The following is a 24,281-nucleotide window of genomic DNA, read 5'->3' as shown; positions in this document are numbered from 1 at the left end:
GCCAGCTGTGCTCAATCAGTGTCATTGTGAGAGGGGGAGTGGCCTCTGGTCCTGCGCTGTGCTCACTCAGTGTGCAGTGTGAGAGGGGGAGTGGCCTGCGCTGTGCTCACTCAGTGTCAGTGTGAGAGGGGGAGTGGCCTCTGGTCCTGTGCTGTGCTCACTCAGTGTGCAGTGTGAGAGGGGGAGTGGCCAGCGGCTAGAGTGGCAAAAGCCGATGTGTGCTTCTTTTACCGATATATTTAACAATATCTTTTGCATGTCTAATCCAAACAACGCCAAACTTGGCACTGCACTTACTCGTGCCTGTAGCAAGACACCTGTCAAGTTTGAAATCCATCGGAATCCAACGGTTCAAGAGATATGCAAATAACAGACATACAGACAGACATACAGACAGACACACAGACAGACGTTTCTGTAATTTATAGGAAGCATGTCGCTTTTTTTTACATGCATGCAGGTTATGTGTTTCTTCCAGTGTTTCAGAGCGGCTCCGTTTACAGTAAATGCTGCTCCACAACTCTGTCTCTGCATGTGCTGTTTGTTTGGGTTTCCAATAACGTGCCTTTGGGAACGCATATAAAGTCTGATGCGCTTTGTGTTCAATAGCGAAGTGTTGCACTGTTATTATCTTAGCAGCTTGGTTAACAAACTACAACCCCAAATCAGAAAAAGTTGGGACACTGTACAAATTGTGAGTAAAAAAGGAATGGAATAATTTACAAATCTCATAAACTTATATTTTATTCACAATAGAATATAGATAACATATCAAATGTTGAAAGTGAGACATTTTGAAATGTCATGCCAAATATTGGCTCATTTTCGATTTCATGAGAGCTACACATTCCAAAAAAGTTGGGACAGGTAGCAATAAGAGGCCGGAAAAGTTAAATGTACATATAAGGAACAGCTGGAGGACCAATTTGCAACTTATTAGATCAATTGGCAACATGATTGGGTATAAAAAGAGCCTCTCAGAGTGGCAGTGTCTCTCAGAAGTCAAGACGGGCAGAGGATCACCAATTCCCCCAATGCTGCGACGAAAAATAGTGCAGCAATATCAGAAAGGAGTTTCTCAGAGAAAAATTGCAAAGAGTTTGAAGTTATCATCATCTACAGTGCATAATATCATCCAAAGATTCAGAGAATCTGGAACAATCTCTGTGCGTAAGGGTCAAGGCCGGAAAACCATACTGGATGCCTGTGATCTTCGGGTCCTTAGACGGCACTGCATCACATACAGGAATGCTACTGTAATGGAAATCACAACATGGGCTCAGGAATACTTCCAGAAAACATTGTCGGTGAACACAATCCACTGTGCCATTCGCCGTTGCCGGCTAAAACTCTATGGGTCAAAAAAGAAGCCATATCTAAACAGGATCCAGAAGCGCAGGCATTTTCTCTGGGCCAAGGCTCATTTAAAATGGACTGTGGCAAAGTGGAAAACTGTTCTGTGGTCAGACGAATCAAAATTTGAAGTTCTTTTTGGAAAACTGGGACACCATGTCATCCGGACTAAAGAGGACAAGGACAACCCAAGTTGTTATCAGCGCTCAGTTCAGAAGCCTCCATCTCTGATGGTATGGGGTTGCATGAGTGTGTGTGGCATGGGCAGCTTACACATCTGGAAAGGCACCATCAATGCTGAAAGGTATATCCAAGTTCTAGAACAACATATGCTCCCATCCAGACGTCGTCTCTTTCAGGGAAGACCTTGCATTTTCCAACATGACAATGCCAGACCACATACTGCATCAATTACAATATCATGGCTGCGTAGAGGAAGGATCCGGGTACTGAAATTGCCAGCCTGCAGTCCAGATCTTTCACCCATAGAAAACATTTGGTGCATCATAAAGAGGAAGATGCAACAAAGAAGACCTAAGACAGTTGAGCAACTAGAAGCCTGTATTAGACAAGAATGGGACAACATTCCTATTCCTAAACTTGAGCAACTTGTCTCCTCAGTCCCCAGACGTTTGCAGACTGTTATAAAAAGAAGAGGGGATGCCACACAGTGGTAAACATGGCCTTGTCCCAACTTTTTTGAGATGTGTTGATGCCATGAAATTTAAAATCAACCTATTCCCTTAAAATGATACATTTTCTCAGTTTAAACATTTGATATGTCATCTATGTTGTATTCTGAATAAAATATTGAAATTTGAAACTTCCACATCATTGCATTCTGTTTTTATTCACAATTTGTACAGTGTCCCAACTTTTTCTGATTTGGGGTTGTACATATCTCTGCATATGCTGTGAAGGTGATGATACACAGGGCAACTTTTTGAGCAATGTTGCCGTCAACGGGCAACCAGATGAGACACAGGGCCCACGGACGATAAAAATGATCCAGATAGAAATGGGAAATGGGAAATTGGGAAATCAATGGGAAAGTGTCCAAGCAACAATCGCTCAGATTGCCCAGCAACATTGCTCAAAAAGTTGCCCTGTGTATCATCACCTTAAGTTTGGGTTGCTAATAAGGTTCATCTGGGAAAGCAGTGTAATTTCACCAGATCTGTAATGTAAATGATATATAAACCTACACCAAAACAGGAGAATACATCAATATGTTTCTAAATATGCAAAATTGTTGTTCATCGCAATTTCAAAATAAAAGTTTAAAATTGATTATGATTACTTCATTTTGATATTTTATTTGAACCCATTATTATTGCCTCATTGTTAGCTTATAGCCTCTGTCACAGTGTTGGGTTTGTCATGTGTCTTGTCTGGTTTGTTGTGAGCACATGGCTTGTCTTGTATTCCTTGTGCCATGTGCTCTCCTGTCAATTGTCTAGCCCCTCCCATCTTGTTACCTGATTATTTAATTATTTGCCCCACCTGCTTTCCCTGTTATCCTCTTGTTTGCTTCCCTATTTAGTCTCCCTGTGTTTGCAATCCTGTGCTGGTTTGTTATTTATGTTTCCCTTGTGCTCTGGTCCTGACTTTTGCCTGTCTTGTTTTTCCCCCTTGAGGAGGTTTTTGTTTGTAGTTTTGTTTTGTTTTGTTTTGTTTTGTTTTGTTTAATAAAGATCCTTCCTGCACTTGAATCCTCTCTCACTAATTCAACGAGTCGTGACAGAACGAACCAGCCAAGATGAGGATTCAGCAGAAGGACTCCCACCAACCACCAATAACCCCTGTTTCCTGCCCTCACTATGAGCGCATCATGAGGTTCAGTAATTTGGCCTCTCTCCGGCAACAGGGGACCAGGATGAAGGAGTTCGCCCTGAAATTCAGCGCGGCAGCGGAAGGACTCGGTCTTGGGGATGCAGCACTTAAAGACTTATTTAATTATGCCCTTGATGAGCCCAGAAGTTACTGGACGATGATAGGTCTGGAACGTCTGACTTTTGAGAAATTCTTAAATTACGTAGAGCGTCAAGGGAATCCACCAGCTGGGGAAGTTGCAGATCCCCCAGAGGTAGCCGTGGAATCTGCGACGGAGACGGTTACTCCCACACCACGCTCCCCGACACGGAGGAGGAGAAGGAAGACTCCCTCTGTGACTGTTCCGGTGGCCTCAGTTCCGGTGGTCCCGAGTCCGGTGGTCCCGAGTCCGGTGGTCCCAGTTCCGGTGGTCCCGGATCCAGTGGTCCCAGTTCCGGTGGTCCCGGGTTCGGTGGTCTCGACTCCGGTGGTCCGGAGACGGAGAAGGGCCTCTTCAGCTGATTGTCCGCTGGCTCCTAACACGGAGACCATCCCGGAGGTGACTGCCGTCACTGACGCGCCGCCCAGGCGTCCTGCTCTGCCCGCGCCGCCCAGGCGTCCTGCTCTGCCCGCGCCGCCCAGGCGGCTCGCCCTGCCGGCCCCGCCCAAGCTGCTCGTCCTGCCGGCGCCACCCCAGCGACCGGTCACGTCACGTCTGTCGATCCAGAGACTGTTCACGTCACGTCTGCCGAGCCTGTGTCTTCGGACAGGATGGCCGCCGCCGAGCCTGTGTCTTCGGACAGGATGGCCGCTGCCGAGCCAGATCCAGTGTCTGCGGACAAGATGGTTGCCGCCGAGCCTGTTCACGTCACGCCTGCCGAGCCTGTGTCTTCGGACAAGATGGCCGCCACCGAGCCGGTGGTGTCTGTTCCTGAGCCGGTGTTGTCTGTTCCTGAGCCGGTGGTATCTGTTCCTGAGCCGGTGGTGTCTGAGCCGGTGGTATCTGTTCCTGAGCTGGTGTTGTCTGTTCCTGAGCCGGTGGTATCTGTTCCTGAGCCGGTAGTTCCTGAGCCGGTGGTGTCTGTTCCTGAGCCGGTGGTGTCTGTTCCTGAGCCGGTGGTATCTGTTCCTGAGCCGGTGCCTGTTCCTTGGCCGCCCGAGGGGTCGTCTCCGCCGTGGCCACCTGAAAGGTCGTCTCCGCCCTGGCCGCCTGAGGAGTCGTCTCCGCCCTGGCCGCCTGAAGGGTCGTCTCCGCCCTGGCCGCCTGAAGGGTCGTTTCCGCCCTGGCCGCCCGAGGGGAGGTCTCCGCCCTGGCCGCCCGAGGGGAGGTCTCCGCCCTGGCCGCCCGAGGGGAGGTCTCCGCCCTGGCCGCCCGAGGGGAGGTCTCCGCCCTGGCCGCCCGAGGGGAGGTCTCCGCCCTGGCCGCCCGAGGGGAGGTCTCCGCCCTGGCCGCCCGAGGGGAGGTCTCCGCCCTGGCCGTCCGATGGACTGTCATCTCCGCCCTGGCCATCAGTTAAGCCATCACCCCCTGTCCATGTTCCCTTCCATGGACCTGGCCCCCATTCCTTCCCCTGATCCCTTACTGTTCTACCTCACACCCTGGACTCTTGTTTTGTGTTGTGGTATTGTAGTGTCTGGTAGCCGCTCCGTAGAGGGGGGGTTATGTCACAGTGTTGGGTTTGTCATGTGTCTTGGCTGGTTTGTTGTGAGCACATGGCTTGTCTTGTATTCCTTGTGCCATGTGCTCTCCTGTCAATTGTCAATTGTCCCGAGGGGTCGTCTCCGCCGTGGCCACCTGAAAGGTCGTCTCCGCCCTGGCCGCCTGAGGAGTTGTCTCCGCCATGGCCGCCTGAAGGGTCGTTTCCGCCATGGCCGCCTGAAGGGTCGTTTCCGCCCTGGCCGCCCGAGGGGAGTTCTCCGCCCTGGCCGCCCGAGGGGAGTTCTCCGCCCTGGCCGCCCGAGGGGAGTTCTCCGCCCTGGCCGCCCGAGGGGAGGTCTCCGCCCTGGCCGCCCGAGGGGAGGTCTCCGCCCTGGCCGCCCGAGGGGAGGTCTCCGCCCTGGCCGCCCGAGGGGAGGTCTCCGCCCTGGCCGCCCGAGGGGAGGTCTCCGCCCTGGCCGCCCGAGGGGAGGTCTCCGCCCTGGCCGCCCGAGGGGAGGTCTCCGCCCTGGCCGCCCGAGGGGAGGTCTCCGCCCTGGCCGTCCGATGGACTGTCATCTCCGCCCTGGCCATCAGTTAAGCCATCACCCCCTGTCCATGTTCCCTTCCATGGACCTGGCCCCCATTCCTTCCCCTGATCCCTTACTGTTCTACCTCACACCCTGGACTCTTGTTTTGTGTTGTGGTCTTGTAGTGTCTGGTAGCCGCTCCTTAGAGGGGGGGTTATGTCACAGTGTTGGGTTTGTCATGTGTCTTGGCTGGTTTGTTGTGAGCACATGGCTTGTCTTGTATTCCTTGTGCCATGTGCTCTCCTGTCAATTGTCTAGCCCCTCCCATCTTGTTACCTGATTATTTAATTATTTGCCCCACCTGCTTTCCCCGTTATCCTCTTGTTTGCTTCCCTATTTAGTCTCCCTGTGTTTGCAGTCCTGTGCTGGTTCGTTATTTATGTTTCCCTTGTGTTCTGGTCCTGACTTTTGCCTGTCTTGTTTTTCCCCCTTGAGGAGGTTTTTGTTTGTAGTTTTGTTTTGTTTAATAAAGATCCTTCCTGCACTTGAATCCTCTCTCACTAATTCAACAAATCGTGACAGCCTCCCATAACACCTAATGTACCCGTTACATCATAAGAAGAATGGCATTTACGCTGATATTAGTCTCTGTGTTTTTCCAGAGGTTTACCGTACTCAGCCGATCCGGGCCGTATCCAGATCAGATGGAGGACCTGCGCCTAGACACGACCACAATGCAGCCCTGAAGTGTCAGCAGAGACCGTGTCAGCTAGACTATCCCCTGCGAAAGTCTCACAACGTGTTGGCATGACAAAAAAATAAAATTGTTTCCTCTGTACAGATGAAAACATTATCAAAACGATTCCCGTTCACACGCATCCGTGGAAATGACTAAAAACACTGTATTATGCATGCCAGACAAGTAATTGGCATGCCACTTTGTGAAAAGAAAGACTACGTGCCTGCGCACATACGCATTCAAATGCACATGCCTATAGACTAAACACTTAATATGCATGTCACTGTTTTCACAGATTCACGTTTTTGAAGTTTAAACGGAGATGATAACAGTATCGCTTTTAAAACCCGTTTTCAAAAACTTGCACTTTGAAACCTACTTCAAAGTCTGCGTTCTCAGGACACCAAAACGCCATTGTAGTATTAATGAACAGCCAGAACGCATTAAAAGTGTTCTGTTTTCAGTTCAAAATGGTGTTGTGTTACCCCTAAGTTAATAACTAATGATTTTTACAATGGAAATTAATCAATTAAAAACTTACTTAAGAACTTTCTTCTAGAGCTGCTGTGCAGCCAAAACAATCTTTGTGGCATAAATTTCCTATTATCATATCACTGTAAAACTGCTTTGAAACAATCTGTATTGTAAAAAGCGCTATATAAATAAAGGTGACTTGACTTGACTTGACTATAGTATATGTATTTTAAGTCATTTTAAAGGCTATTGTTCATTAGGTATATTTTTATTATCGCAAAAAATATAATTGATTACACGATTAATCGTCGAGATAATCGACTGATTACTCGATTATCAAAGTAATAGTTATTGACAGCCCTATATTAGTTAAACCATTTTACATTTCACCATTTTGTCACTTTCAGTTGAATAAATGAATATTTTTCCAGTTATATCATTGAAGATTTCTTTCACATAGTGTTAAAATAACGTCGCGTCTCATGAGCTAATTGAATCGGCACCCCCAATAAAACAATTTCCCAATAACAAAGTTGTGGCCAGTGAAAATGCTGAGTGGCTAGCAACTTTTGAAAACCACTAGCCACAGCTGCTGGTGAGCAAAAACGTTAATGGCAATTCCTGCATCCACCACTAAGTGGTGCTATAATAATTAAATTTACGTTTTTACTATAAACTGCAGAATCAAAATTTTCCTTTCCTCTTCCAATATTATATGATATTATATTATATTATATTATGTTATGTTATGTTATGTTATGTTATATTATATTATATTATTATATTATATTTGCCATTCTGAATTTTCTGGAACATCAACTGATTTGTTTGTCGAAATTTCATAGTAGCCTAGCCTAGTCATCATCTCACCAAAAGTTAACAGAAGAATTCTGATTCGTCAAATTGATTCACAAACCTCCTGTGGACACAAAGTCAAAACGTAACACTAACGCGTGCACGCCTGAATGTCATCATTCTGTATTCTTATGTAGGCCTAGGCTAATCAGACGTGCATTAGCCTACTGAATAAGCTATGCAGTAGCCTAAGTGTTCAAATATTAGGACAACGCATTTTTTTTAAACAATTTTTGGTGTGCCACCTTACTATTTTTACTGGACTCATGGCCATCCCATTAAAAATATCCTCAAGGCGCGACTGCTTGTTCTGCGTCGAGACCCGTAGCCTACTCCTGTTCTGCTTGTTCAGACCCATCTTCTCTATCTCTCTCTTTCACACACACGCGCAAAAACACACAATGATAAATTTACTGCAGGAAAGGGTCAAAGCGCAAACTCCGTCTTGCTATCACTGTTGCATTCCATACTCCCCAGTTCTCCAGAAACTCCCCTTTCTTTCTTTCTTTCTTTCTTTTAGAGAGATAAAACAAGAACACACTGCAATGTTACAACAGGTGCATATTTAACAGGCTGTTAAAATGTGTAGTGTTTGAGTTCGAACCAATTAATCAAATATCGATGACTGCTCTATGTGCCACCGTAGCCTACTGCTTACAGCAACAACAAAAAAATAAAAATAAAAATGAACAAGCAGTTTCTGTCACAAGTAGCCTATCGGGGCATATAAATGGTATTTTAGTAAAGATTTGCATTTTTTCCTCTACAAATTTGTAGGTTTTCATCAGTTATAAAATTGTTCACGAGAAAAGAAAAATAAATAAGCCCAAAGTCTAATTTTAATGGGACATCTTTATAAGCCCAAGATGTATTGTTCCAAGAAATCAGCTGATATATAGGCCTATAATTAAATATATTTATTTAGGCATATTTAATAAAAACAGAAGAGGCAAATTATGAAAATCCCATATTCATAACTTTGTCATTGTAATAGGTTATTGCAGTATATTATAATTGTGCACCCATTAAATCACTTACCGCTGACTTCCCGAGGCTCTGCGCTTCCTGTGGGCTCAGTGTCTACTTTACGTCCACATCTCCCGAGCCCTTGAACCAGCTGCTCCAGGGGCAACTCCAAATCCGGCTTGGGATAACACCGCAGACCACTGGAACATCTCGGTGTGTAAACGCCGCACAGCTCGCCCTCTTGCCGGGCACACACCGGACAGCAGCCGCAGCCCGGCTCGCGCACAATCTCCGCGCACGGCTCCGTGATCATCGGGCAAGCCGCCTGGCGCTCTGCGGTGCAGCTCGGACAACGAAACACCATTTCTGATCCAGCGGCGCCGTGAAAAGTCACCAGTGCCAGCAGCAAGCTGCAACTCACGTAGAACAACATCGTGTCCACGATGTAGAAACCCTGCAAATCGGAGGACTAAACTTGTGCAGGTAAGAAGTGCACGCGGACAGGTGAAGGCTAACTGGGGCTGCTGCGCGGGCTCCTATCAGTGTTCATATGCCGCTGACATCATAGGAGATGACAGGCGGGCTTGCAGCTTTGTCAAACAAATCCTCAAAAGGGCTACAGAGCCTTTATTGGGTCTGTATTCTGTTAGGCCTAGGTCCTGTCTCGGTTTTAAAACAGATATTTTAGAATATATATTTTTAATCGTAACGTTTTGATGCATGTTGTTTATATTTTCATATAGCACTTTTATTTAACCTTAAATTGCAACTGGAACAAGAAAGTCATGGTTAGCTCCAACAGACGTTAAGAGAATTCCTGAGCTAAGCTAAACCAGCAGGTTCTTGATATAGCCTATTAAACGGCTTAATTAAATGAAATTCTTGGTGAAAATTACCCTCAAGTGGAATTCAAATTAATAAAGTTCTTTATTTTCAACTGGGGGAGCCTATCCTCCTCCAACAAGGCACACACAGCAAATGTGTGAAATATTATCTCCACTGTAAAAAACTTAGATTAGATAAATTGTGTGGTTCAGACAACATCATATTTTGAGTTTCTGTTGATTAAACCAAACTCCATCTTCAACTCAATTTTTTAATTTCAATGAACTTAAAATAAAGGCAACCAGGTTACTTACTTTTTTAAGTCAAACCAACAATATTTTTTTACAGTTACATAATGTGCAATACTGGTCATGTGTATCGTATAGGCCTACATTATGTATGATGAAATGATTAAATTGTAATGATTAATAATGATTAATTTTTGAGTCCTTTCTAAAACATCTAAAGTGAGAGAGGCAATGGTCAGTGAAGTGTCCCTCACGTCTGTTCGGTCTGGGCTGTATAGTTTAGTATGGTGTAGTATGGTGCAGCAACACAGTTATAGGGAATAAACAAATAAGTAAACTCATCTTTGTCGTTGTAGTCATGTCTACAGTCTCTGCACATATTAAAATCCATTGGCATTATACTGTAAATACCAGTGCTGTACCTTTTATAGGACTAGCCAAGCTGAATGTTGTTGCAATCTCTAAGTTGCCTATTGATTACAGGGGCCAGGAGTCGAGGTATCATGCTTCTAGGGCTGCACGATTTAGGGAAAATGTCATATTGCGATTATTGAGGTCAATATTGCGATTGCGATATATTAAACAAATAGTTTCATGAGTCAACTTGCTTGGTTCTCAAGGAAAATGTACACACAGATTAGTGATAATGCTGGAATGTGTATTTCTCAACTCAAACTAGCAACAACAACTAAATGCACAGTGTTTTCAAATTAAAATAATATTTTTTACAAAATGAAATAATGACATCTTTGCATTACTGCAAACTTGTTATTGTCTCAATAGTACAATAGTATAAAATAAATAGAACAATAAATAAGAACAAGTATGCTCATGAATAAGATATTTTGAACATTCTGTCCAGACAAACTGGGACATTTAAGTAGGATGCATATTGTAATTGTCAAAACAAATTTTGGTAACTAAACAGAAATTTGTTAAGTTTAGTGACAACATGTTACAATGTTTACATGGGACAATGATTGGTAGGATACTGTTTTTATTACTGCTTGACACAAATTTCACGATTTCAATTCAAATCTTGTGATTTGATTCTGATCTTGATTCAATATCGATTCATTTGGATAAATATTAGCAACAGTAAATGCATGTTAATTTTTCTCAAGAAAAAAAAAAAAAAAAATCTCACCTAATGCTGTAAACATAAGGAGAGCCCTCAGCTGGTATTATTATTAAATATTATTAAATATAATGTGTTTTTTACTAGGCTATTATAACAACTTTACAATATTTTAATGATATAAGTAAAAATATAATAAATATTTAATATAGTGCACATATTTAGCAAAATACTCCTCTCTCTATATATAATTTGTCTAGCCAAATCAAATGGCTTTCCTGAGGTAGTAATGTAATGTGACATTCTCCAGCTGTTTTATTGACCTCTTTCCGCGGTTGAAAAACACTGATTGATCGATATTATGTACGAGGCATAAACATTTTGGTATACTGTAGCCTACCTTTCAACACACCTATTGTTCATTCGTGTTTATTTACCGAGTAAGAGATGTTCGGTTCACGACCACGATCTGGCACGTCACATTTACACGCGCCAAAATGCTATTGTTTGAATTTCGTAATAAAATTGACAGAATCTGAGAGCTGAGAATTTGTTTCCAATCAAAGGTAACCTGCTCTGTCTAGTCTGTCGGAGTCAGTGTCCTCTTTGCTTCGCGATTTTTCTCTGCGTGAGAAAATGCATGTGTGGCGTGAGAGCGTGTGAAAAGTGTCAATTGCTTGAGTCTCACGCTGAATGAGTTAGAGTAGGCAGGCGGCAGCCCTGCTCTATCTGCTCAGTGTAGGTTATCTTATAGCCAAAATATCGCCATATAGCCTAACAATATTTTTTTCTGGCCACCAGTTCAGTGTCCGTCTGCTCGACGTCCATCTTCACCTGTTCTCCACGCTGCACACCGGAAAAAGTCACAACGTGACCATACGCGCCACACGTGCACTGCCTAAACTGAAAGTGACTGGTCTTCTTTTTATTAGCAGTGTAGAAAATTGGAAAACAGCTCTCTGAGAGAATGGGTTGTCATGTCCACACATTCATTTATTTATTTCATAAAATCGCAGCATTTTGCGCCATATAATCGCATAGGCTTGACATCGCGATTGCGATTGTGATATGATTAATCGTGCAGCACTATTACCAACCAAACAACCATTAACTCGTCCAGAGCAAAGCACACTCTTCCCCTCTGAGACTGATCGTTGTTTAAGGGTACAGAACTAGAGCTCTGCTCCATGTGAGACCTATAGCTACAGTGGTTGTCGAAGATTTTGATGGAGAAAGGTGACTTTTGATATGCCAGGTCTTGTGGGCGTCGTGATGAAGCAGGAGTGTTTATGCAGAACCTCATGTGTCATAAAAAAAAAAAAAAAAAGGAACTAGCTGGAGACTGGACCCACAGGCTCATATCCAGTGTCTGTGTTGCCTACTAAGAATGTGTGCATGGGTTTCTGTAGGATTTTGAGGGCTATAAGCCACAGTAGCCTATCTCTAGTTGGTTAAGTGCAGTTCTCCATCAAGGACATTTCTGAGTAAACAAGAGAGATAATTACACTAATGCCCCGAGGAACCTCTATACTGCATACTCCACTGTAGCAAATGAGAACCTTTATACTTAACTAAGATAGCCTACATGCACATAGATTCAGTATATTTAATCAGGTTCATTACAGAAACATCTATATTATTTTAATCTGTTTTAAATTTAAATATTGTGTATTGGAAACAAGTGGATCTGAAACACTTTTTTTGCAGACTCTGGGACTGACAAAAGTAAAAAACAAAACAAAAAAACAAACAAACAACAACAGATATATTATGATATATGACTGCATTTTGAGACTGTTAAAATGTATGTTAAATTGCATATTGGATTCTGTAACACTAAATGCATACTTTGGAATATTGTTATTTGATTTACAAGAAAAACAGAATGGTTGTTTAGTCAATGTGGACACATATTTGCACATTAGCTACATGTCTACCATAAAAACAACAGTTACACAATCAGGTTGGTAGCTGTTTTTGCACTTTAAGCCATTGTAAAGATAGACATGTAAAGATAGTGCTGTCAATGAGATAAGAGTTTAGACTGTGACATCCAGCAGCGAGGGTGAACAACTGAGCTTTGTGACACACTTCCGTTTTGAAATAGTAACTTACAACTAATTTATTTCTGGTTATGTATATTTTCAAAGTGTTTTAGTCTTTTCCAAGCAAATCAAATTAGGCCTACCTTCAAAATACAAGTTCTTGCTGTTTGTATAGTAATGCATGTGAAAATAAACGCAGGAGGGCGCGCTTAGTTAAATATCTACTTGTTTGGTTACTTCGGGCCGCCGTACCTTTAAGAAACAAGAAGATCATATGACTGCTACCATCAGGATATCAACAAACGTGAAAGGGAATTAAACTGAACTGAATATAATGACGGATCAAAAACGGATATAACGTTATTTTCGTGGCAACGGCCCACGTATTTGTTGAAATATAAGGTATGTTTTAGCGCATTTTATGAGAACGGATATTACCTTTAAAACATTATCGTTGGGGCATCAGGAAGAGATGCCAGTTTTGTTTTCCGGTTTACAAGGTTATAACGTAACAGTGTTGAAGTTTAGTAACTATTGTGAAATGAAAATTTGCTAACTTATACATCTTAAAATATATAGAGAATGTCTAGACACCTGATTTTTTATACTCTGTTTTATAATATTAATAATATTTTGAATAGCTTTCTGACAGTTCAGCTATTAGATATGACACTTGGCTTGCATGTGTTAGCAATTCACTGGTGTAAGGAATTTTTGGTTGTGGAATCCCACCCTCTTTTCAGCTACATATGATTTCACAAGGGTCAATTTCTTGTTGTATTACTCAAATTAATATCCTGTCTTTGTAGAAACTATGAATATTCAGATTAGAATCATTCCCCTTTTGCTTGTGTTTGGGTTTGTTTGGGTTATTTCTGTTAATATGTTTCACTCTTTTTAGGATGACATCCACTCAGGCCGGTCAGTCAACGGTTGTTCACAGACTTGCCACATTGCTGCGAAATAATGGTAATAGAATCAGTATTTAAATTTTATTATTGTTTATTTTTGGAGTTTCACCAGGCCTAGTTCCAGACAGAAAAAAAAAAAAAATGATGAGGGTGCAGTTAATAAATTGTTGTAATGTATAAAAAATTGTACCTGTGTGACAAGTAATATATTGATGCATTCAGAGGTTTAAACTCATTATTGTTCTTTTTTTTTTTATCACACAAAAAAAACATGTCTCTGCATGCACGCTGCAAGAAATGTAACAAAGAAGTTGTCTGTCCACTGATCTATATTTTTACAATTTTTGCAAGGTTTAGATATGGATTGTTGGTAAGTTAAGAATTAAATGCTATTCTCTTTATGTTGAAGACGTGGACTGACTGAGATATAATCGGTAAAATCTGATGACGCTTTTGCATTAGTTTGAGGGTGCTTGGTATGCTCAGGCTTTTCCTTTAAAGCTGCCAGTTAGTTTCAATAAGGCGGTCATAACAATAAAGTTCTTGTTGCTTTCTGTATAGGTGACTCCGTACTGGATGGTTCCAGTACTCTCACTCTGCAAGTGGGATGTTTACAACACCTGACACAACTCTTTGAGCGGCACCTTCTCTCACGTACACATCAGCATGGTTTTCTGGCCCTGGCGTCCCACCCAGCAGACACTGCCTCTCTGCTGGAAGTCCAGTTCCTCTTTGACATGCTGCAAAAGACAGTATCACTCAAGGTACTGAAAACTCTGTTGATGCTTTTAAATGTACAGTATATGGAATAACAGACTTGTTAAGTGTACAGTTTGATGCTGATATTCTGAGGAAATTTTACTCCAGATTAGTATTAGTAGTAGTAAATCTTTTCTATTAAGATGTCTTAAAGCTACTCTGTGTAAGATTTTCTCTCATCTAGCGGTGAAATTGTATATGACTACCAACTGAATATTACTGTCTAGCCCCTCCCATTCCGATGCCGTTTTAACTCCTACGGTGGCCGTATTATTCCAGTCGCAAGTAATCTCCCCCTTGCATTTGTCACAGTGCCACTGAGTGTAAAAGCACGAAAGGCGAAGCTTGAATTTTCAGGTATGTCCCTCTTTGGCTAATGTATTTTCAGGATGGAGGCGCAACATGGCTGCCGCCATTCGAGCGACTCGCTCGTATGTATTCTGAATGACAGATTATGCTTACGAGAATACTTGATTAGTTGGTGGAAGTAATTACACATAAATGAGCACATATAATTTTGAAAGAACAAAGTGTTTTTTTTGCTAAGAATCAACTTAAAAAATTACACAGTGTAGTTTTAAGTGTCTTGACTGATTCTTTTTAAAAAAAAATTTATTTGCATTGAAATGCATCATAATTCTCCAATCCGATATAATGAGTTGTCGTTGCAATGATCTGATTATGTGTGTCTGTGAAACAGCTTGTTAATCCACCTGGTGTGAAACTACAGTATGCTGTGAAAATCTTCCCTTTCAAATCCCTCAAATATTTAGAGGTATTTCAAAACAAACTAACCAAATTAATTCAGTTACATTTGTTGCATTATTCTGCATTGTTGTTCTTAATATTGCTTTTTTGTTTGATTGTTTTTCTGTTCAGCTCAAGCGTATTCCTCCTCATTGTCTTGAGGGTCTCAGAGGAGTGTATTCTCAGCTGGAAGTCTTCACTTGCTCAAAAGGAGTCAGTTCTCTAGAGGTAATTTTTTCACCAACGGGCACTGGCACAGTGACCATAAGTTTAACCATGTTCATATACAGAATGTAATTATGTGTGTGTTTAACAGGAGCTTCTCTCTCTATGTGGAGGAGATCTCAGCTCAGCTTTACCTTGGTTAGAACTTCATACCCTTAATTTCAGTTACAATTCCATTTCCCGTCTCGACGAGTCACTAGTAAGAATCTCCTGTTTTCTGTAGAGTGTAGAGTTACTGATTTTGGAATCTGTATGTAACAATTTTCTAAATTGTTTAGAGTCTGCTAAACGTCCTGAAGTGGCTTGACGTGAGCCACAACAAGCTCCAAGATTGTGCTGAATTTTTAAAGGTAAATTGCTCTTGTTTACTTTACTGTACTGTATTGGACAAAACTTTTTCACATTTCTTGCTCAGATTTTGATTGAAAATCTGTGGATGCATGGGGGAAAAAAAAATATTAAATGTAATACTCAACGTTTATTGGTGCTGAAAGCAAAATCAAATTAGCCAAAATAATAAACAGATGGGTAGACTTTTGGAAAGAGCTAAACTGCCCAAAATAACAATAGTGTGCATTTATTCATACTTTTTCTGTCTACATCAGTGATGGGCTACTAGTTCACACCCAATACAAATTAACTGGCAAGGCCCCATTACATGGTTCAAGGGGGGCCCCCTAAATTTGAGGTATGTTGAATGTTAGGATAGAGTGAATTTATTCATACCTTTTCTGTCTCAATCAAGCCTCTTACTGAACTGGAGCATCTGAATTTAGCTTATAATAACCTCCAGAGAGCACCAGCACTGGGCCTGAGCGCCCAAGCCAAACTCACCACCTTGATCCTTAGAAACAATGAACTGGAAACTATCAATGGTGAGTTTTCTGCTCATTTCCATGATGAATTACTTTGACTTTACCATCAATGGAAAGTAAATCGAAAAATGCATCTTTCTATCATTTCATTAGAAAGTTAGTTGGTTCTTTTACAGAACCTTTCTTTGCCATTCTTGTTGTTTGTTTTTTCTTTTATTGATTGTACTGGATGCAATTTCTGCCAGACGTTAAGCTGGTGAAATTATTTTGAGTTTGCAGTTGACACATATTGGCTTTTTGAAATTGTTGAAAAGAATTTATAAAGAAATGACCTGAAACAAAACTCTGAAAATGTGTCAGCATTGGATTTAACAACTTAATCTTTATTGAATACTTTTAAAAAATTGTAGTTAACATTCTGTTCAGTGCATATTTGTTTTTACAGATATTTGTTTTTAAACACCTACAATTTGCCAGAGCTCCTGATTGCAAAAGATTCTGTATATGTAATGCAATCATTTGTGTTTAGAATAGTTTAACAAAAAGTGATTATTTTGAATAAACATTCAGTTTACTAAAATAAAGGTTAATCTAATTTAATGTAAAAAGTATTGTCCTAACTGCAGGGGTGGAGCAGTTGTCTTCACTTCAGTGTCTTGACCTGGCTTATAACCTTCTTATGGAGCATTCTCAGCTGGCACCTCTGTCCCTCCTTCATAATCTCAATACAGTAAGTTAGACCCACCTTGCCTAGCTAATTCTTATCTTAAACTCCCTTTTTTTCATTTTTCCTTAAGTGTTTTACCTCAATCTTAAATTTGAGTCTCAAAAAGACTTAAAAATTTGGGTATGTTGTGGATCTTTATGATTTTAACAGGTTTCAACAGTCTAGAAAAGACGTGTTTGAATACCAGTTTCCAGTTCAGCCAACTGGATATTATAGTCTCAATATGAATATTTCCCTCTGCTGCATGTGATGTATCTCTGATTATTTTGTCTTCCCTGTATAGCACCTTGATTGTTTTCTGATATCTTTTCAGTTGACTCTGGAAGGAAACCCTTTGTATTTTCAGAAGACACACAGGGCATCAACCGTCTGCCACCTCTCACAAGCTTCTTTCAAAGTGAGTCTTTCCCTGATATTCAAAGTCATTGTTTTAATTGCTCCTTTTCTCAAAACTGTATATACAGTAGGAGTTCATATGTTGTGGCATCAAAAGAGCAGAATTCCTCCAATGAATTTTTAGTGAATTAAATATACAGCGTTGATTGTATTCATGTTTACCATAGCAACCACAGGGAGGTGCCAGTTTCCCCTTTATTTCTGATGTAATTTATCAGTAAGATGTTTTCTTGAAGTTCTTTCTTGCTGTTCTGCAGATGTTTCAGAGTTGTAAGCTGACATTTTAATGTCTACTTGTGTTTCAGCTCCAGCTGGATGGCACCCCTCTGTCTCAGTCTGATCTGCTGGTGGGTATCAAATGTCACTTCATGTGCCATGTCAGGTCATTCCACCCTCTTTGTTTCTCATGTGATTCATGCTGAATTGTGGGAGGCAAATCTCCTTTTAATTTATAGTAGAATAGTGAGTTTACTTTCTCTGATCAATTGGAGTTTGTGAACTTTAAATGGCTACAGGCATGGCCCAACAATCACAATGACATTTGGGGCCCTATCTTGCACCCAGCGCAAATGACTTTGTACACCGACGCTTGTATCATTCCTATTTTGCACCCGCGCACAGCGGATTTTTCCCTCCACAGAAGCACGTCGGTTAACTAAGAAATACACTTGCGCTCCCAGGGGCGGTTCAGCGCAAAGAGGAGGCGTGTTCCGGCGCAAACGTTCCCTCATGCTATTTTGCGGGTTTAGAAAACAATTCCGCCACTAACCGAAAAAAACTAGTTTAAAGTTAGTGGCGCGTTGCGCATGTTATTCATAAGCTATTTTAAGGGCGCATGCTTGGCCATAATCAATGTAGCGTGTGCACAACGCGCACACTTTGATTCTCTCATCTACACAGAAGCAGCAGTTTTCATTTTTGCAAATCATACATTATTACGATAGATAGATAGATAGATAGATAGATAGATAGATAGTTTATTATAAAAGCATACATCTAGCTTATACATTTACCCAAATTATCATACGCCTGTTTAACCGAAGCTAATTTGGGTGTGTTTCTCCATCCCCAACGTCACTTCTCTGTGTTTTACGGGCCTGACGAGAACGTCGGTCTCCTCGGCTGTGAACCGCTCCTGGCGCGCGTCTGGCAAATCCGCCGTTATAATAGGAATCCGCTTTAGAACAAGCGCGCCTGCTCTTAAAGGGAATGTGAGATGACGCTCTGATTGGTTTATTTCACGTTACGCCCAAACCACACCTATGAATAATGAAGCTACTTCAGACCAACCCATTTTAGATTTGCGTCGGGCGCAAGAGTCATTTATCCCGCCGGTATAATAGCAACAGCGCCCAAGACCCGCCCACAAAGTTACTTGCGTTTCGCGCTTGATACTTGCGTTTCAGAACGTTAAAATAGGGCCCTTGATGTTAAATGAATTACATGTGATGAAAAAAAATTCAAATGTAAAATACTACCGTGGTATTTTTATTTATTTATTTTTAAATCATCCACTGACAAGCACTATGTTTTATTTTCCACTATACTGGTATGCACTATATATGACATCCACTACATTTTTCAGGGAGTGTGTATTTTATAAATAGTAACACTCAAACAGCCCATTCAAAAGCCAAGGAATGCATACAGGCATGAAAGTAGGCACACAGAATTGCTCTCAAGTCAGGAATACTTTTTATTGTGGAGGAACAAATCACATTTATAGCTGTTGATTAAATTTGCTTTATAATATTTAAAATGGGACCTATTATGCCCTTTTTTAAAGTCTTGATTTTGATCTAATAGAATAGGTTTTCATGTTTGAATGTTCAAAAAACACATTACTGTTTAGTTCCGGTCTCTATGAAGCTCCTCCTTCCTTATCTGGACCAATGTGTTGTGATTGTGATTGTTCAACCGCTTCGATTGGTCTACTTGTTTCGGAAATGTCACGCCTTTACCATAAACGCAACTTTTAACACACTACTAACGGAACTCAACCAGGCATTACATTTTTTTTTATGATGAAAAAGCAGCATTACACGCTAAAGAACATTACAAATGTAATAAAGCATAATAGGACCCTTTTAACATTGCATTCAATTGCACATTTTATTTACTTCTTCCACATCAACATAGAAAGGGATTTACACCAGCATGATGTCCTTTTCAATGGCACCAAAGTCTTGAAAACATTGGTAAAATTCTGCAGTCAATGATGTTTATTGTATTGCTTCTTTTTTTAGGAATGTTGACATTTTTAAAATTCAAGATAATTTCTGTTAAATTGATGGATCAGTCTGTTGTGATTAGTCTACCACTTATAGCGCGTGTCGGAAACAAAATGTCCATAACTATATCTAAATTTCAGCTCTTGAGGCTTCCTCAGCACTTGTATACTCAGTGATACAAACAGTAATGATGGCGTGACGTGTCCATTCGAGCACGAGTCCTCATCCTTTGGAAGTACATGCAAGGTGGATTTGCTTCCACAGTGCAGAAAACAGCATCTTGTCAACATATCGACCACACGAACCAAACTCTTTCAGGCCTCAGCTACAACTGCAGTGTTTAAGGGCAGGTCAAAGTAGACATTGTTCACAGGCAGCCAATGAAGACCATAGGCTGGCATCATGCAAAAGTGTTACAAACCAACGTATGTTCATGCAGGAATTTAAGACTGGAATTACTGAGGAATTACAGGCAGTGCAGAATCGGTTCTCTCTTTTGGGAGAAAGTAATTTCGTTTATTGTGCATTTTGATCTTTGAAGCTTTGCAGACGTCTTACATTCACAAACATTTATATTTCACACTACATGATGAGTAAAATCTGAAAAAGCATAATAGGGACACTTTAATAATCATTTTCATATAGTTTATTTCATATAGTTTATAGTTTTATTTCCAAACTCAATCTTTAACCCTATCACCCAGGTTAATAAAATAATAATAATTAAAAAAAAGAAAATATTTCATTTATGAGAAATATAACTTTATAAATAACAAATTTATTTATAATACATTATATTTATTTATAATATAATAATTTATAATAATTTATTTATTTTTTTATTTTTTTATTTATTATTATTTATTGCTAGAATATAAAAAATTACACAAATACATACTGATATTGTAGTTGTCTTTTAAAATGTATTCTAAAATATTGTCTTATTGATCAACAATCTCAATCTCAATCTCAATTGTTTTTATTCTGTGGCTTTTGTGACATGATTTTTTTTTTTTTCACAGAACTTACCTAAATCCGGACAACTGGCTGGTCAGATGTCCCACACTTCTCAACATGTATTTGTGACACCTGATCAAAGAGGGCAGGAAGTGTCCAGTGGAGGTGGGGACATTACTGACAGTGTGACTGTAAGCATATCAGGAGTGACCCGAGTTCGAAAGAGGAAACACAAAGTAAGTCCATGTCAAAAATCTCCCCAATGTTTTTGTAGTAAACTGTTTTTTAAAATGAGCAGGCACAATGAACATGATTCCTCATGGAGAACATGAAAGCTGCCATTACAATTTTAGTAAGATAAGTTCTGATGTATGATGCAAAGCACAACTTTTTGCCATTTGCAGAGTAAGGTGAAGGTGAGGAGAGCCAGTATCTCAGAGCCCAGTGACACAGACCATGAGATCAGAGTGCAGTCTGCTTTACAAGGTGATGAACAAATGACTTGACAAACGTTAACTCTTCACAGGGCATTTTAAAATTAACTGTCTTTTCAGTGATCATGTTAACATTTAAAAATGGAGTTTTTGCTTTTATTAAGCATGTTATATGATTGTCTTTCTCATGTGAAATGTTTGGTTCTCTTCAGATATTGTCCTCCCCCATAAGAAGGACATTGAGAGAATGGACAGTTTTCGAGAGCAGTTAGGGGAGGACTGGCTACGCTATCAGCATCATCTTGATGATACTCCAGTCAACCCAGCTTTCCCAGGAGTAGAAAGTGTAACCATTAAAGTGAACACCAATGGTTGCAGTACACCTCCATCTCCCCTGCTTAACACACCTTCAACCAGTCTGGAGTTGCTCCCCCCTCCGCTGCTGTCCTCTGAACTGAAAGAGGAAGAGGACAAAGAAGAGATGGAGAGCACAGACTTGCAGCCTGAGACCGAGTCCACCCTGCAGTGGACAGGGCAAAGCCTCCCGAACACTGAATCTACTCTTGAGACAAGTCTAGGAAACACCCAGGCTCCAACTGAGGCCTACTCTGACCCACAACCACCACCAGAGGAAGATGACGATGATAGGGGAGGTCTGTCTATTCTTTTCTAGGGATGCATTGATAGTGATAACTATACTGGCCAGATACGTACTTATATTTATACTGTGATTGTACCATCCGATATAAATTTTAACTAGCGTAATAATAGTTCAGCAGTATTCTAGCTTAATTTCTATGTACAGTACATCATTGGATAGTTTAATTCATTCATTCATTCATTCATTCATTCATTCATTCATTCATTCATTCATTCATTCTCGCTTCTGTTCGACAGTTTGGAGTCCGTAAAATATATTTAATGTTTTTGAAAAAAATTCTCACCAAGGCTGCATTTATTTGATCAAAAATACAGTAAAAACAGTAAAATTGTGAAATACTATTACAATTTAAATTAAAGTTGCAGTCCATAACTTTTTTGGGTTAAAAATGATCCAAAATAAATTTTTGAGCAAGTACATAACCAGCCAGTGTTCAAAACTATCTGCTTGCTTTAGCTCGATTCTAAACGGTAAGCTTGTAATAATGTTTTTAATTCCAGTGGTACTGGTGGATTTCCACAGGAAATTCAAGCATGTCTTTGCGTCATTACGTCACATCTGTACACATAAAGAAGGTGTCTCGGCAAGTAGGCTATATTGCGTGTGAGGATGTTGGAGGTGGAGATTTATAGCCTTTTCTCACATCACTTGATATAATTAAACTTATCAATTTGATGGCGGATCCAGAAAGGTTCAAACGACAATCACCAGTGACAACTGGAGATTCACCCGTTGTAAAATGCAAAAGACTTCGGACTTCGGAGTGGCTACAGAAAAAAAGAGACTGCAACCGGGCTCATGTGAAAACAAGGATAAATATCAGAAGGGCATTAAATGTAGTCACGCAATGCTGATGTTGTTAAACATTAACAATTTGAGAACAAAGTATAATTTGTACGGTTTGACGTGATATAAGCGATTGTTAGATTTAATCAGCGCGATTTACTGCAATTATGCTTTTTTCCCCTTAGTTGGTCAGAACAAAAGTGGATGTTACTTACTTGTTCAGATGACATTTTCCAGTGAAAATTCTTATGTTGGTCATACTTCCAAAAAGTAGAATCTGTAATTCCGAATGACAGTATCCACACCGGCGTGGTGACTGACACATTCTCCTCAAAACATTGGATTCATCCGCGCTGTGCCATGCCAAGGCACAACCCACGTAAAGTTGATAATTCCGCAAATAACTGCAGTTGCAGATTTCGAACAGAGATGGTGACAAAGAGGAAAAACTACAGACTGCAGATTTAACTTTTTTATTAAAATATATTTTACAGTATTATTTATCCGGTGATAAAACTGAATTTTCAGCAGCCATTACACCATTCTTCAGTGTGATCCTTTACAATTAATTCAAGCATGCTGATTTGGTGCTAAAGTTACATTGCCTATTAATATCAATAATGAAATATAATGATTTGTGGAAACTGTAGTCAGTTAGGATTCTTTGATGCTTGAAGTTCAAAAGAACAGAATTCATTTGAATCAGAAATCTTTTATAACATGTTAAATGCATCCTTGCTGATCAAAAGCGTTACTTTATTTACAAAACACATAATTTGCTGGAACAAAAGTTTGGAGCTATTTTATTACTGTAAATATTGATTTGATGTATACTGTCAAATGCCAAAACCAAATGGTTGTTGTACTCATCTAAAAAAATCTTGTCATGATACACTTTTTTTATTTTTTTGTTTCATGGTCCTGGTAGAATAAAATAACAACCATTGAAGGACCAGTCTAGCTTATGTCCAGAGCTCTTTTTCACGCTTGCACTTTGTTTAACAGTGGACCTATGCAGGCCAATGCTGGTGGGGCTGCTGTCAGAGGATGTGGAGACAAATCGGAAAAGCGCCTCTGAACCACTCTTTCTACGAGTGTGGCAGGGTCACCTGCTGGAGGTAGACATGCACCAGGGGTGTGTTAAAACACGAGTGGAGCTAGACAGTTTGCGAGATGTTGTGACCACTGAGGCCACGTGCACAGTAGAGGTAAGATGACATATTTTCTGTTCATGAAGCTCTATAAGTTGATTATAATTCTGCAGTTTTTTTTCTGTTTTACACTCTCTTTTTAAATCTTACAGAAGGTTGAGGGGACTCACCCAGCCCTAGAGCTTCACTTCCGGTACATTAGTCGTGAGAGACGTAAACGTTGTTATATAATGTTGGATGACAAGCCACAAGAAGCATTACAGGTAAGGAGGTACATTCATTATTAGACAATCAGACATAATCAACCAGTGCTTGGGATTTAATCCTAAATTGACGACAGATATTACAAGTGCGGTGCACCGATCGATCATCATATTTAACAATAACTTTAAAACTATGATCACTTTTGCTTACTTTAATTAGTGTCCTGTGGCCGTTATCTTAGCAGCTATAGCTCAGATGTAATTTCTTTTCATTGCACAGGTCCTGTTGTCGCAAATTTTTGCTCCCACTGAGATCTACTTTAGTAGAAACAGTATTACAAGAACTGGTAAATAATTGTGTAATACGTTGGGATATTGCTTTGCCCTATTATTAGTAGAAATTCCATTACTAATATCAAGAAACAGGATTTGAACTTTTGAATTTTTAACTGTTGATATCGAAAATGTATATCCTGCAACGTATTAGTCAAATCGGCTTGCAAATGAACGGCATAATAATTGAAGAATTCTACAAGTGAAAATTCAATTACAGATATCAAGAATAATTGTTTTTACTAGAAAAAAATTACCGTATTTTCCGGACTATAAGTCGCACTTTTTTTCATAGTTTGGCTGGTCCTGCGACTTATATTCAGGTGCGACTTATATATCAAAATTAATTCAGACTGAGATGAACCAAGAGAAAACATTACCGTC

General features: G+C 40.4%; 2 protein-coding genes across 2 annotated transcripts in view; one reads left to right on the top strand and one right to left on the bottom strand.

Annotated features, from left to right (window-relative positions):
* The window catches only part of igfbp2a (insulin-like growth factor binding protein 2a), a 38,644-nt gene extending 29,662 nt beyond the window's left edge, over nucleotides 1-8,982 (bottom strand). Inside the window, exon 1 of the mRNA XM_084129057.1 lies at nucleotides 8,438-8,982. Coding sequence (XP_083985183.1) covers nucleotides 8,438-8,798 — 361 coding nt within the window. The 5' untranslated portion in view covers nucleotides 8,799-8,982. The remainder of the gene's footprint in view (nucleotides 1-8,437) is intronic.
* A 3,820-nt stretch (nucleotides 8,983-12,802) lies between these two features.
* The window catches only part of stk11ip (serine/threonine kinase 11 interacting protein), a 70,034-nt gene continuing 58,555 nt past the window's right edge, over nucleotides 12,803-24,281 (top strand). Inside the window, exons 1-16 of the mRNA XM_084129056.1 lie at nucleotides 12,803-12,963; nucleotides 13,463-13,530; nucleotides 14,034-14,236; nucleotides 14,932-15,006; nucleotides 15,111-15,206; nucleotides 15,295-15,402; nucleotides 15,482-15,553; nucleotides 15,949-16,078; nucleotides 16,645-16,748; nucleotides 17,059-17,142; nucleotides 17,447-17,488; nucleotides 20,395-20,565; nucleotides 20,734-20,815; nucleotides 20,976-21,416; nucleotides 23,216-23,418; nucleotides 23,514-23,624. Of these exons, the coding sequence (XP_083985182.1) occupies nucleotides 13,464-13,530; nucleotides 14,034-14,236; nucleotides 14,932-15,006; nucleotides 15,111-15,206; nucleotides 15,295-15,402; nucleotides 15,482-15,553; nucleotides 15,949-16,078; nucleotides 16,645-16,748; nucleotides 17,059-17,142; nucleotides 17,447-17,488; nucleotides 20,395-20,565; nucleotides 20,734-20,815; nucleotides 20,976-21,416; nucleotides 23,216-23,418; nucleotides 23,514-23,624 (1,989 nt within the window). The 5' untranslated portion in view covers nucleotides 12,803-12,963; nucleotide 13,463. The remainder of the gene's footprint in view (nucleotides 12,964-13,462; nucleotides 13,531-14,033; nucleotides 14,237-14,931; nucleotides 15,007-15,110; nucleotides 15,207-15,294; nucleotides 15,403-15,481; nucleotides 15,554-15,948; nucleotides 16,079-16,644; nucleotides 16,749-17,058; nucleotides 17,143-17,446; nucleotides 17,489-20,394; nucleotides 20,566-20,733; nucleotides 20,816-20,975; nucleotides 21,417-23,215; nucleotides 23,419-23,513; nucleotides 23,625-24,281) is intronic.

This window comes from Abramis brama (genome assembly GCF_963993115.1).
Source record: "Abramis brama genome assembly, chromosome: 11".
In the NCBI taxonomy this organism is placed as follows: Eukaryota; Metazoa; Chordata; class Actinopteri; order Cypriniformes; family Leuciscidae; genus Abramis; species Abramis brama.
This window is presented reverse-complemented; position numbering and strand designations above follow the sequence as displayed.